Source organism: Morone saxatilis, unplaced genomic scaffold (assembly GCF_004916995.1).
Source record: "Morone saxatilis isolate NCDOM2014 unplaced genomic scaffold, NCSU_SB_2.0 Contig11, whole genome shotgun sequence".
Lineage (NCBI taxonomy): Eukaryota > Metazoa > Chordata > Actinopteri > Moronidae > Morone > Morone saxatilis.
The window spans coordinates 18,731,301-18,744,035 of record NW_023339663.1 but is presented as its reverse complement, the minus strand read 5'-3'; the positions used below and the strand labels follow the sequence as shown (position 1 = coordinate 18,744,035).

The 12,735-nt window shown below is 37.9% G+C and overlaps 2 protein-coding genes across 2 annotated transcripts in view; both read left to right on the top strand.

The window, feature by feature from the left end:
• LOC118321009 (nuclear receptor-binding protein-like) overlaps window positions 1-7,779 on the top strand; it is a 13,309-nt gene extending 5,530 nt beyond the window's left edge. Inside the window, exons 12-18 of the mRNA XM_035652165.1 lie at window positions 92-182; window positions 647-697; window positions 1,213-1,348; window positions 1,495-1,548; window positions 1,747-1,810; window positions 4,792-4,847; window positions 5,333-7,779. Of these exons, the coding sequence (XP_035508058.1) occupies window positions 92-182; window positions 647-697; window positions 1,213-1,348; window positions 1,495-1,548; window positions 1,747-1,810; window positions 4,792-4,847; window positions 5,333-5,392 (512 nt within the window). The 3' untranslated portion in view covers window positions 5,393-7,779. The remainder of the gene's footprint in view (window positions 1-91; window positions 183-646; window positions 698-1,212; window positions 1,349-1,494; window positions 1,549-1,746; window positions 1,811-4,791; window positions 4,848-5,332) is intronic.
• A 188-nt stretch (window positions 7,780-7,967) lies between these two features.
• Window positions 7,968-12,117, top strand: LOC118320992 (keratinocyte-associated protein 3). Its single transcript, XM_035652134.1, has 6 exons — window positions 7,968-8,067; window positions 9,148-9,332; window positions 10,029-10,088; window positions 10,203-10,400; window positions 10,626-10,760; window positions 11,004-12,117. Exons 1-6 carry the CDS (start codon window positions 8,055-8,057, stop codon window positions 11,073-11,075), a joined length of 663 nt encoding a protein of 220 aa, XP_035508027.1. The 5' UTR covers window positions 7,968-8,054; the 3' UTR covers window positions 11,076-12,117.
• The last annotated feature ends 618 nt before the right edge of the window (window positions 12,118-12,735 follow it).

Here is a 12,735-nt window from a genome sequence, read left to right as displayed (position 1 = left end):
TGATACCACCAATGAGCATGTCTAACTTGAAGGGATTTATCCTAACAGCCAGTACCAACTAATCAATCTTCAATGGTTTATAATTGTCCAGACATGATTCCCGAGAATGCCCTGGAGGAGATGACCAAGAACATGGACCCCAACCTGGTCATCGCTGAGATGACAGAGGACGTTCAGCTCAGGTAAGGGCCAGAAGCTGGTATCCACATTTAAGTGAGTCAGCTAGATAAAGCATGAATATTAACAGTAGCATTTAGATTCAATAATAATTCAATAATAACATAAAAAATACATAAACAATGTTTGAACTCCAGGGTTGTTTTTTGTTACTGTAAAAGCATTAATGTTGTTCCTTAATTCATGTTAAAATAAATAAAAGCATTAATGTTGTTCCTTAATTCATTTAAAAATATATATATATATATATATATATATATATATATTCATGAATATAATGGCAGAGAAGTAAAAAATTATACCCCAAAAAATAATTATATCCAATAAAATGTGGTTCTTTTCTTGCATGTGTTATTCCTTAACGATCTTCTGAGTTTGTTCAAAACATTATATTACCTTATTTTAAATTCTGTGGTGTACTTTTTTTAAAGTGTAGAATCTGATTTTATCCCTTTTTTGTATTCTGTAGGCTTTCACAGTTTCCTGCCTTGGAGCTTGATAAATTCTTGGAGGATGTGAGGTAAGAAGCAAAGTAGTATAGAACAAAGATAAGACTATCTGACCACATGGGGGCACTATTGAACCATCTGACTGTGGTGCGTCTTCCATTGTCTTTTATAATATAATATCATCTAAATGTGGTATAATGCCCTCCTAAATCATGAATCCTGGACTTAGGGTTAATTAAATGTAGTAAATTAAAAGATTTAGTTTTTCTGGCCACTCTGTTGTGAAGCCAATCATAGCCAAGGAGCTGAATTGGCCACAGATAGACTGATAGTTATTGTCTAATGTGTCTCTTGTGTTTATATTACATTTGTAATTAGCATATGAAATAAAAAGTCATTTTGAATTAAGGTTTAAACTATATGGCAAAAGAAACAGATGCTTAATTACATGTAAACTATGATGCTATATGTAGCATATGTACATATAGCATCATATGAAAAAATGGAGATTTTGTTTTTAACATTTAATTTTCTCATCTCTTCTTTCATTTCTTACTTTCCCTCTCTCCCTCCCTCCCTGAACCAGGAATGGTATTTACCCCATGACGGCGTTCGGGCTGCCCTGTCCTCTGCAGCCTCAACAGGAGACTGTTAAATCTCCCATTGTCGTCCCCTTGGTCAAATCCCCCACCCCTGAACCTGCAGAACTCGAGACACGGCGGGTACGTACAATACATTATACAGCATGTTACAAAAGGAAAATAAAATCACAATAGTGACATACAAGATGTATACTAGATGTGTACTTGTTTACTATTAACACTAGTTGAGAACCATTCATATTTAGATTTTCATACTTCTTCTGCAGGTCATTCATATGCAGTGTAACTTTGAACCTGTGGAGGAGGGAGCAAAGTACCATGTAAGTCTCTGTAATAGTATTTATAGTTTTATCATTTACTGTTTAACTAATTCAGAAGGCACCATATCGGTTTCGCTTGTTGTCGGTTTTTGCTTGATCAGCAACATGATATTAATCAACAACCATTTGTTATCTTCCAGTCAAGCAGAAGTAAAAATAATAATTTTGTTTTGCTGTTGTCTGTTTCTCTCCTTTTAGCTAACATTACTGCTGAAACTGGAGGATAAACTGAATAGACATCTAAGCTGTGACATGTTACCTCGTAAGACCACCTCTCTTATCACACACTAACATTTACCCACTCTGAGCTTAAAGATACACCCACATCCAGTTCAACCCAGTCAACTTTAAATACATCAGAAGTGATCTGGGAGGTTGGATTTGGGAACACTATTGGGCGCCAAAACAAAGTGCGGGGTATATTTTTAAATAAGAAGCAGCAACCGTTGATCATTTGATGTTGTTGAAGGCGTGTCCTGTGTAGGTGAGATTAAGGGAAGATAAGTTGATTAGAGGCCATTCTTCAGACGTGTGTGTCATCTAGTTTTGGCCCCATTCAAGCACTGTGTGTGTGTGTGTGTGTGTGTGTGTGTAAAATATGAACAGCAGACAGTACTTGTCTTTGGGATTTGGGAGTGCCATGTGTTTCTGCATGTATGTTTGCATGTGTATTTTGTGTTGCACCTTTAGAGTAGGAAGGTCTTTATGAAGGCATTCTGTCCATCTGGATGGTTTAGGTTTACAACTTGGGTTTAGGGTTAATGGTAGAATTACATTTGACTAGAGCTGATGATAAATGGTAAGGTTATGTATGTGTGAAGTACTGCATAGCATAGTCCAGTGTACTGTGTAGATTTTACCACACACAGAGTTTTAATACACAGCACCTCTCCTTATGTGTGCACTGAGGCATGTAGGAAAGTGAGAGTGAGATTCCAGAGAGAGCTTGAAACTCAGATGGCGTCACAATATACTATTTTAGGCAGGGAGACCGACTGTCGCTTATGTGTCATGAAAACCTTGCACAGCTCTATTTTGGACAAATTTATTTAGATTGTATTCTGGAATTGTTTTTTAATAGTGACTTTCAAAACCCCAATAGGGATGAAATATGTTAAAAGCACTCATGAAAACAATGATTCTCCTTTCAGAATTGACTTACTTGAATTTATTTATTTGAAATTGAGGCTTTTCATCTCAGCAAATGAGAAAACGTACAACACAACTGCAATGGTCAGAATAATGTAGGCAGTATGATCCAATCTGCACAAGCACAGGTATGGTAGGCATGTACAATGTTGCGGGCATGTGGGGAATGCGTGGCCTGTGAAAGGCTACAGCTGACAGCTGTCACCTCCTGTGTCAACATCTGACCATCTCTTTCTAGGCTTTCATCTCCCTGTCTCTCATCGATATGCACACACACACTCTCTCTCACACGCTCTCTCACAGACACTCTCTCACATATACTCACACATATTCACTTAACTTTATCTCTTCTGCTTTTTCTCTCTCCCACTGACATCATATGTCTTCTCTTGCACACTTGCACCCCAATCCTACTAACACATACTGTAACACATCCATTTTTTTCGAGTTCGTAGGAGACATCCTCCTGCTGATATCAGGGGATAGTTTCTCCTATCAACACACCAAAGTCCAAAGTCACAGTGTGTAGGGATCACTCAGCTTAACTGAGCCACTTAAATTTCATCCTCCATCACCTTAACTATGCTGTCCTACACCTCTAACTTCAATGCATTCAGATTGAAGCTATATTTTTTCACTCAAAATCAATAGTAACTAATTGGTTTTAGATATATTTCATTTGAAATCACAAGACAGGACCAAGCAAGGAAGCTTCTTTCTTCTCCAATTTCAGTAGCTGTGGGCCGCTGGTGTTTTTCTGTTCTTGATGTAAAAGTTTTTGGATGACCCATCTCCTCTACTTGTTTGTCTTGTCCTGGCCACATTCCTGACACTGTTGTAAATTGACAGCCAGGTTATTAAAAAGCAATAGACCATGACAACTCCTCTACTCACTAGTCACAGTCAAAGAGTGTCAGTTTGGGGCAGTGGATGGAACCACTTGTATTAAATATTCTCCCTTTATTTAAAAAAAAAAAAAAAAAGCAGGTCAGGTACTGAAAGGAGGTTTATGCAGATGCTGTTAAAGTTTTCAGGAGAAAGTAGGCACTAAAAGTTATGCAACATTTTATACATTCTGAGTGTATTTCCTCAATGGTTTAGTCAAGTAAAATCCAGCATTCCCTAAATTTCCATATTTTTTTTGCAACCTTGAAAATATTTTGTTTAGACTTCTGTTGATTTCCTTTGTAGTTCACTTGTAGTTTAGTTTTGTGGTGTACTGACTTTCTCTTAACCTGCCTTTTATTTTCACCAAAGGTAGTGAGTTCTTTAACCTCTTTCATGTAATGTAAGAAGACAGGAATAGCACAGTCAGAGCAGGAGTTGTTTTATATAACAAAAAATTGTGCAGCTGCATTATAACATGGATTATTGACACTGCTGTTGGTGAAGAAACCTTAATGTTTCCCTTTTCAGAGATAGATTTGTTCTTTTATAATACAGCATATGTTGACGGTGGAGTCATGAAAGTAGACGTACCTGAAATTCACTGCAGATTTTTAGGTTAAACAGTTAAATACAGGGGCTCATTAGAACATTAGGTAACATATGAGCCAAAAAGAAAATTCTGGACATAATACAATTGAGGAAAGGAGAAGATTTTAGGACCGTCCATTAAATCATTAAGCCTTTAACAGCAAGGCTAAAGAGGAACATTTAAAAGCTAACATGTTTTAACAGACCATGCCCTAATGAACACCATGCTGGTTGAAACATGTTGGCTTTTTCATTTTCCTGCCAGATGAATCCCATTCTGTCCTTTTTAGCTGTACTGGATATGACTAAGTGAACACTTCGTTAGATGTCCACAGGAAAAGAAAAAAAAAAAAAAAAGTGGCACTACCAAACAACAAAATCGGTTCAGAGTTGCAAAGATTAACAGCAGTAGCTGCAGTTTGGTGTTTTTTTGTGTTTAAGGTGGGATAGGGATTTAAAAGCAGCATCTGGACTATATTTTCTAAATGAGTTATTTACCCTAAGCATGACCCTCTTCCTCCACAGGTGATAGTGAGTGAGTGACTGGTAGAGTTGACATGAAGGTAATGTTCCATGTCTATAAACGACTGTTACTAACTGTGCTGATGTGTGTTTCAGATGAGAATTTTCAAGAGTTGGCTGAAGAGTTGGTGGAGCTGAACTTAATCAGTGAGGTGGGTGTTTTGTGTGTTAAAGAGAGATTCACGTTGTGTGTGTGTGTGCGTGTGTGTGCGCGTGCTAGTGCAAAACTGCAGGCCAATGTGTGTGGGTGATACTGTAGGTTGAGCATGCTATTTCTGTACCAAACCATGTAAAAATTCTGTTGATTTTAAAAGGTGCGTTGACTCCTGACACTTCTATATACCCTCCAGCACATAGACACCTCCCCTTCTTAAGAGCCATATGTACTCCTGTGCCTACTCACTTACCCACATCAATGTTTTATAGTCACTTCATCTTTCTGTGGGCGAGAGTATATGTAGCCATATGTCTTTATGACTTAATCCTGTTTCAGCTGATTACGGTTTTATGTTGTACTTACGTCTGTTTGTCTGTGTGTGTCTTAGCTACTGGAGATAAGGTGCATTATTACAGTCAATAGATTGTTTATCTTTTGTAATATCCTAGATTATTGAAAATGTTTGTGTTCTCTTCACAGGTGGACCAAAACAAAATAGCCTCTCTACTAGAAGAAGCATTCAGCCAAGCTCTTCACTAGCGAGTTTACTCGACCATGTTACTGTCTCCTCATAAGTACACTCTCTTAACCCACTTGCATGTCTTTTTTTTTGGTTACTCAACACAGTGATTGTATTCGGTGTTTTTTTTTTTTTTTTATGTCTTTTCTATTTAGCCTTAGGTGGTAATGTGACCAAAAGAGTGGGTTTTTCTTTTGCATTAGGGATTAAAACTTCCTAAAAGCACACAATCTTTACCATAAAGCCAATTTTAGAGTCCAGGTGACTCTAAAGAAGCCACCTGGAGTGATTTCACATTTTTATTTAGTAAGTCAAAACATACATATATAAATATGTGTGTGTGTAATTCTTTTGAATGAGTTGGCTACTAAGTTGGCTGTTAAGTTTAATTAAAAGGTAGACCTCATTAATGCTGCGACACTTGACACTTGATCACAACAGTACTGACTAGATTACTTGCAGCTTTATGTTGAAACCCACTTTTTCATAAACACAGTTTTATTTAGTGTGAGGTGTTTACACTATGAATTGCCTGGCCTGTTTGTGTCAGGATGAGTCTAAAACATAATCAAGACAGATTCAGGCCCTCACACCACATGCTAACTCATCTCTTGCTACTGTTATACTTTTAAATTTTGATGGTCGGATCTACACCTCTTGACCACCAGCAAAACTTTAGCTACCCTAGAGATGAAGGGATACATTTCTACCCAAAGACGATTTTACTAAACAAGCCAAGCCATTCTTTCTGGATCCTCATTTCACATGGTTCTCCCTCTCATTTGGCTCCCATTTGTACAACACGATCCCTGCTCTTTGACTTTTGTGATATGTTTGGACCAACCTGTCACTTATCAGGTTAAATATATGTAATAGTTTGAAAACTGGACGGCATAGAGGCAACTTTCTCAGTTGACTTTATTATACACAAATACCCATGAGTAATAACTTTGTGCACCACTGCGCATCACATTTTGGCCGGGCATCATGCCAATTCTCTCTGGAAAAATGGATACCTGGTTACTTGGAGGTACTGTGAACTCAGTGTTACTGAATTTCCGTTAGCGTGTTTGTTTTATTTTGCTCAACTCTTTGCCTTAGTCTGAGCCTACGCACATGCCTTAAAGTCCTCTTTTCTCAGTTTGTTTTTATTATTTTTTTATTTTACCATTTGCTGCTTGTTGGGTTCACACATGCTACTCTGCCTTTAAAATCCATTCATGTGAGACTTGTGTACTGAACTCGGCTGCCATATGCTGTAGGAAGAGGACATTTTCCTGATACATCCGTGTGAAAGCGTCATATGTGTTATTTATGTCACATATACTGTATATCGTGTTTGACTTTACCTTTTGTTTACTGTGATTTCACACAGAGACCACATTGTTGAGAGTCTGAGCCAATACACAACTTTTCTTGTTTCTATCGCTGTTGTTTTCATTTGATTACCATTTAATAAAACTGGGACCTAGTGGTTTGACATTATCCTTCACAGAGTGCAGAGGCACGAGACAAAATTTGACATCATACAGGTCTTGTTTAGACATGTATTGAGATCAGGGAGTTGCCTGTGGCCTTTTTGTGACATTTTGGCTCAGAACTCTTTGTGGATTTTTGGTACTACTGTGTCTGAAATCTCATACAGTATCAATACAAGGAAATTCTCAGATAACAAAAAACAGTTAAGATCATAACTATACAAAACAATACCTTACCTTTTTCTGGCATTTTATTAAGAATATAATTGATGTGTCTTATATTCACCGTGCCAGTTAAATTGAGCTACTACTGTATGAGCTTCAGACAGAGCTTTCCTCTGATGCTGGTTGTTGAGTTATATTATTAAACTGCTCACCTCACTAGTGAGATCATATTTATTCCAATGATCTCCACTCGTATATCTCTGAAGTATTTTTTGAAAAAGGTATTCAGGCTACTTTTGTGCTCCAGTCTGCATTTTGCTATACATCACGTGTGTAGTCCTTCTTAATGCATTGTTTACTTTATTTTCCTCTTTTTGTATGTCTATTTGTGACCTGCTAAGATTGTATATTCCAAAGATGTGTTTAAAGTCAGCCAGGAGAATGTAAGTGCACCACTTGTTATATAGAAAAGTGGTAGAAACCAACCAATGTGATCACCAGAGCAGCTTTATTCTCTTTATTTCTCTCTCTCTCTGTATTCTCTTTTACACCCAAATTATTGGTGGTGTTGAAACTGGTTATTAAATAATCATACAGGGTGGGCAGCTTTAGCCTGTCACTCAAGGATGTGAGCTCTTGGTTACATTTGGATATCCTTATATTTTGTATATGACAGTCAGTAAATGTGTGTGTGTGTGTGTGTCTTTTCTGAGATGTGTATCCTGACAAAAGGTATGACTGTTCTTTCAAATAAATGTGTAAAATGAATCTCTGTTGTAAAGATTTTCTGATTTGTTTCGCTTGTATGTGTTAGACCGTTTCTCAGTGTTTGGGGAATAATACAACAAAGATGCTTGTAATGAATCAGGGTTGACTGTTGCGCCTCTCAGCGTCCAGCACACCGCAGGTAATTCACAGGTGAGTCTCCTGACGTCATACAGGAAGTGGACAAAGGGACGTTGGAGTTTCTGCTGTTGGACAGGTGCAGGAAAAGTACGGACATTAATTGATTGAAAGGGAAACGTGAGACAGCGGAGAGATGTGTACTTTTGGTGAGTGATTCCGATACGATGCTATTATTCTCGTTAATGTAATGTTACAGGCGTTTAGGTCCGCTGTAGTTTTCCCTCCGCGGGTGTAGCTGACCACAGGCCTGCAGGTAGGGTGATACGCTTTCATTTAGAAAACGTTGCATATATGACTTGTATTTGCGCGTGTATAATATTAATTACTCTGGTTTATGCTTGGAGGAAACGAGCTGTCAACACTGAAAGAGTCTGACAAGATAAGAGATCAGTAATGTATACGTTTTTAATGTATTGTGCCCAAGCTGCCTCCACCCATCTCCGTGACTCTCAGTGCAGCCTTTGTATGCAGATGCTTTTGTCCCTTATATGTACTGTCAATGGTCTGTCCCTGCGCACTAAACTGTAGAATAATGAATTTAAAAATGTTTTCAGGAAGAACTCACTGTTAATGGTGTTAATCTCAGACCGAAATTCCAAATTCTCTAATTATTAACATGGAAGACTCAAAAATAGTTTTAAACCAAATCTGCATTTGTTGCAGGTTTATGTTTTGTAACGTTAAAAGTCCCTCTCCACTCAAACATATGATTTTCTTCTTGTTCCTACAGATGTGAGTTTCACTGTTTAGAATGATGTATATGCAGAGTTTGACACTAGAAAAATGTTTTAACTTTCATCTACTGAAAGTGGAAAGTTTCTCTGTACTCAATGGAAATCTGAATTATAAGTGGTGTCACTAATAGTTTGGAAGTCAACCCTTGTCCAATATTTACCTAAAACAAGTGTGATGTAGAACTTTGAAGCTATCAGTGCACATACACTGACTTAATTGACTTAACAGCAGTCTTGTCTTGTCTTGTCTTGAGTCTTGTGTCCAGCAGGTAAACATTGGAAATAAATAAAATTTGAATATTCATATATTCTGGATTTATTTTTAGGAGGTACTCACACAGTGTTGCGTTGCTTTTTGTTCTGTGTACGTGAAGTAACTTTAATGTATAGAAACCCACTAACCAACCTGTTTCAAGTTTTCATTTAGGCAATGTTACAAATATTCTTTTGATATAAGCTCTGTTAAGTATTTCTTGTTTTTCTGTCATCCAGATAAAGACAAAGGGCCAAGGAGGCTAATGAAAAAGGGATTAACTCTCATCCTGGTTGGCCATATTAACTTCATCCTTGGAGCTATTGTACATGGCAATGTCCTCCGCCACATTTCTAAACCCAATCAGCATATCTCCACTGAATACACTGTAGCCAACATCATCTCTGTCACCTCTGGCCTGCTGGTGAGTCAGTAGTTTAGACGTTCCTCCTTTGTTCCCAGATCTGCAGTGTGCACCAAGAGCCTTAAGGCGTGTTGAACTTTAAAAAGAAGAGCAATCTTGGTTTATTTATCACAACATTTTACCATCAGTAACAATGTTGAATTCAAGCCTTTGACTTCCTGTGTTCCGTGCATCAGATGAACCATCAAAAGTGATTTGTGCTGTTAGCTCGGTATAGTGTTGTGTATTTTTCTTAGCGATCAAGACTGAACTTGCTTATGGTAAGGGAGCTGTTTTTTCTAACTCATTCACTAGTTGCTCTAGGGCAGGCTTCATTACATTGAGGTATCTGATTAACTGGCAGCTGTGGATGATGAGATGGTGTTGATGTCACTTTTCTTTGAAATGTACTCCAAACCAGGTACTCTACACAGGGTATTACAGGGTTTACAGGTAAAACAGACAGAACAAAAAGACGGGTTACAAAAATGTATCTTACTAGCACTGCTTTCCATTGGTGATCACGCACTTACTGTCATTCGTGAAAGGATAATTTCTTCCTTTGTGTCTGAAGTCTTCCCCTGGCACCTGAATTTACAAATGCAGCCTCACATCCTTGGGGCCAGGATTAGTTCTTGTGGCACATAATTTAATAAACCCTACTCGATGCCTAAGTAATGCTAAACTAAAACAATCATCTTGTCATGAATCTTACAGAGCATTGCTTCTGGGATTATTGCCATCGTGGTGTCAAGGAACCTGCATGTGATAAAACTGGTAAGAATTTAATTTATTTAATTTAAACTACTGATATAATCACATCAGTCATTCATTCTGTGTCTATTTAATAGTTACCTCCTCTTCTGTTTTTTTTTGTGTCTGTGTCTCCAGCAAATCGGACTTCTAATTACATCGTTCCTGAATGCCCTGCTCTCAACAGCATGTTGTATTGGGCTCCTTTTGGCCATTAGTATCACAGTTGCCCACAGTGGGCAGAGTTTGATGCTGGGATGCAATGACACAAAGCTGCCCATCAACGCTAGGTCACCTGTCAGTGCCAGGTGCCCATTTGATACAACACGAATATATGTGAGTCTAAACTCTCCTCCTTACAGTTCCTTCACTTTGTCCACCTCACTCACGTTTCCCTCCGTTTCTCCCCAATTTGCTCTTTGTCTGACAATTCAAGCTGTAACTCTTGAGGCATGAAATTCAGTAAAAGTGTCACAGGAGAAATGTTCAACCTCAAAGTGTTTGTTAATTACTGTATTTCACACTTTTTATTCCTTGTTTCCATCACTTCCTGTCTCTCAGGACACCACCCTGTCGCTGTGGATCCCTTGTGCTGTGTTGGCAGGGTTTGAGGCTGGGCTGTCTGTCTGGTGCTTCATCGTTGGATTGGCTCTCAGAGGGGTTGCACCATGTGGAAACAGCTACATCAAAGAGCAGGTGTGTGTGTGTGTGTGTGTGTGTGTGTGTCTTTGTGTGTGAGTAGGAGTGGGTTTGCTTCAGGGGTGTAACTGTGCTGTCTCTGCCTGACTCAGACGTGCACTCACACACACTTGGTCTAACTCAAACACACTTAGAACTTATTCACACTTATTTACTCCCACTTGGTCTGTCATACTCTGTCTCTCAACATCAAAAAATTTTAATTTAACAAAGACCCTGACCGTTGATATTCTCTTTTAGTTGGAAGAAGAAGCTCAGTGTTCTGCCCACAGCCGACGCCTGATTGGACAGAGCTTGAACCCTGACGCCTAACTGAGCAAAAAAGCAGGAAAGACACCACTCCATGTTGACAAGCACAGCTAAATCCCAAAAGGCATTGCTGCACCTGTATTGAGACTTGTACATTTTGCCCTACAGTAAGCTGGGTGAGTGTCACTGTGGAACAAAAGTGAAATCAGTTTTCATGCTTTGTGGTATCATATAACCACATACCCCGATTCAAGGATGAGCTACCAAATGGCTCTTTTTGCTTTCATTTATAAATCAAATTGTTTATCTTGTATCTGAGGCTATGAGCAGAATACATTTGGGTTCAATTAATTGCATCTGCACTTGCTGAAATTAATGGTAAATTCAGTTACAGTGACGCATGAAAAAAACCTCTGAAATGTACATAGGCTCAAAGTGCAGATTCTGTGTGCATCAATGTGGAAGCTACAATGAGACTGTAGTTTTATCAGTATCCATCCATGACTGTTTGGGTTCAATAGTACCAAATATGTCTTTGTTGGAGTTGTATGAAGGGAGACATTTTATATTTAGCAATATTATGTTTGATTATTTTATGAATTAAGGTACATTTTAGCTTGTATGAACTCTCATTTCAGTAAAACATTTTTGTTCTGTTCTCAGTATTTTTAATATATATATTTTTAATATATATAGTATATCTGATTCAAACCACTCCATTGCATCTGAGATGCATTCAACAAACCATACTTATCAGTGTTTGCCTACATACTAGTTTATTGCCCACAAATAATAAAACATGTTTTATGCTAGCTGCATATGCACATTGGTAAGTTGTAATGTGGAGTCATATATTGTAAATTGTGAGATGTGTTTGCTATAAAATACTAAATTCTCTCTAATACTATGTAGATACAGTATTTGGCTTCAGATTAAACAAGACCTGCTAAATTGCACTTCTTGAATAGTTTGTATTGTTAGATAATTATAAGGACAACTGCAGTTAGTGACATGATTATTTGAGTTTCCACAGTGGCTTAATGGGAAACCATTGGTGTTGAACACACCATAGAAACAGTAACTGTACTACATTTCATATGTTTGGGGTTTTTTTTTTTTTTTTTTTTTTTACATTTTGGTCATTTTTATTTTTAAATTTTCTTTGACCGTATCACTATTTGTCAGCCTTGTGCTAGACTTTATTAAAAAAAAAATGTATCATAAAACTATGCTTTATATACGTCTTTGTTCCTTTTGCCTTTAGTAAGACTGAAAAGGCACATTTAAATCTGACTCTGTGTGGACCCAGGGTTACACTAGCTCTCATTTAAAGTTCAGATTGCTAAAATGCAGTGTTGTGAATATTAAAAGGATGTTTGTAGAAAGATGCTCTGAACCCCCTGAACTCAAAATAATCTGCATTGCAGCATAGCTGTATATGGACTGAGTGCATTTGTGTATGTACAGTTTACTGTAGTTGAATGTCAAGTGGGGTCGTATTAAGAGGTTAAACCAGAATGTATGTAGGCCAGCTGCCTCCCAGCTGATGCAGACCCCCCACACACAAACACACACTTTAACAACAGAGAAGATCAGATCAGCCATGAAACAGTTAATCTAGTGCTGTGCTCAATTGTGTGGAAGGGAATCCTAATCCCGAGGCTGTAAGGGATAAATATTGACACAGTGTTGACTGATATAATCACACCAAGTCTGCTCAGCC

Excerpts from the sequence above, each read along its gene's own strand:
- LOC118320992 (XM_035652134.1), top strand. Across the intron at positions 9,333-10,028 it reads CTGTCACCTCTGGCCTGCTG|AGCATTGCTTCTGGGATTAT; the intron begins GTGAGTCAGTAG and ends TGAATCTTACAG. Across the intron at positions 10,089-10,202 it reads ACCTGCATGTGATAAAACTG|CAAATCGGACTTCTAATTAC; the intron begins GTAAGAATTTAA and ends CTGTGTCTCCAG.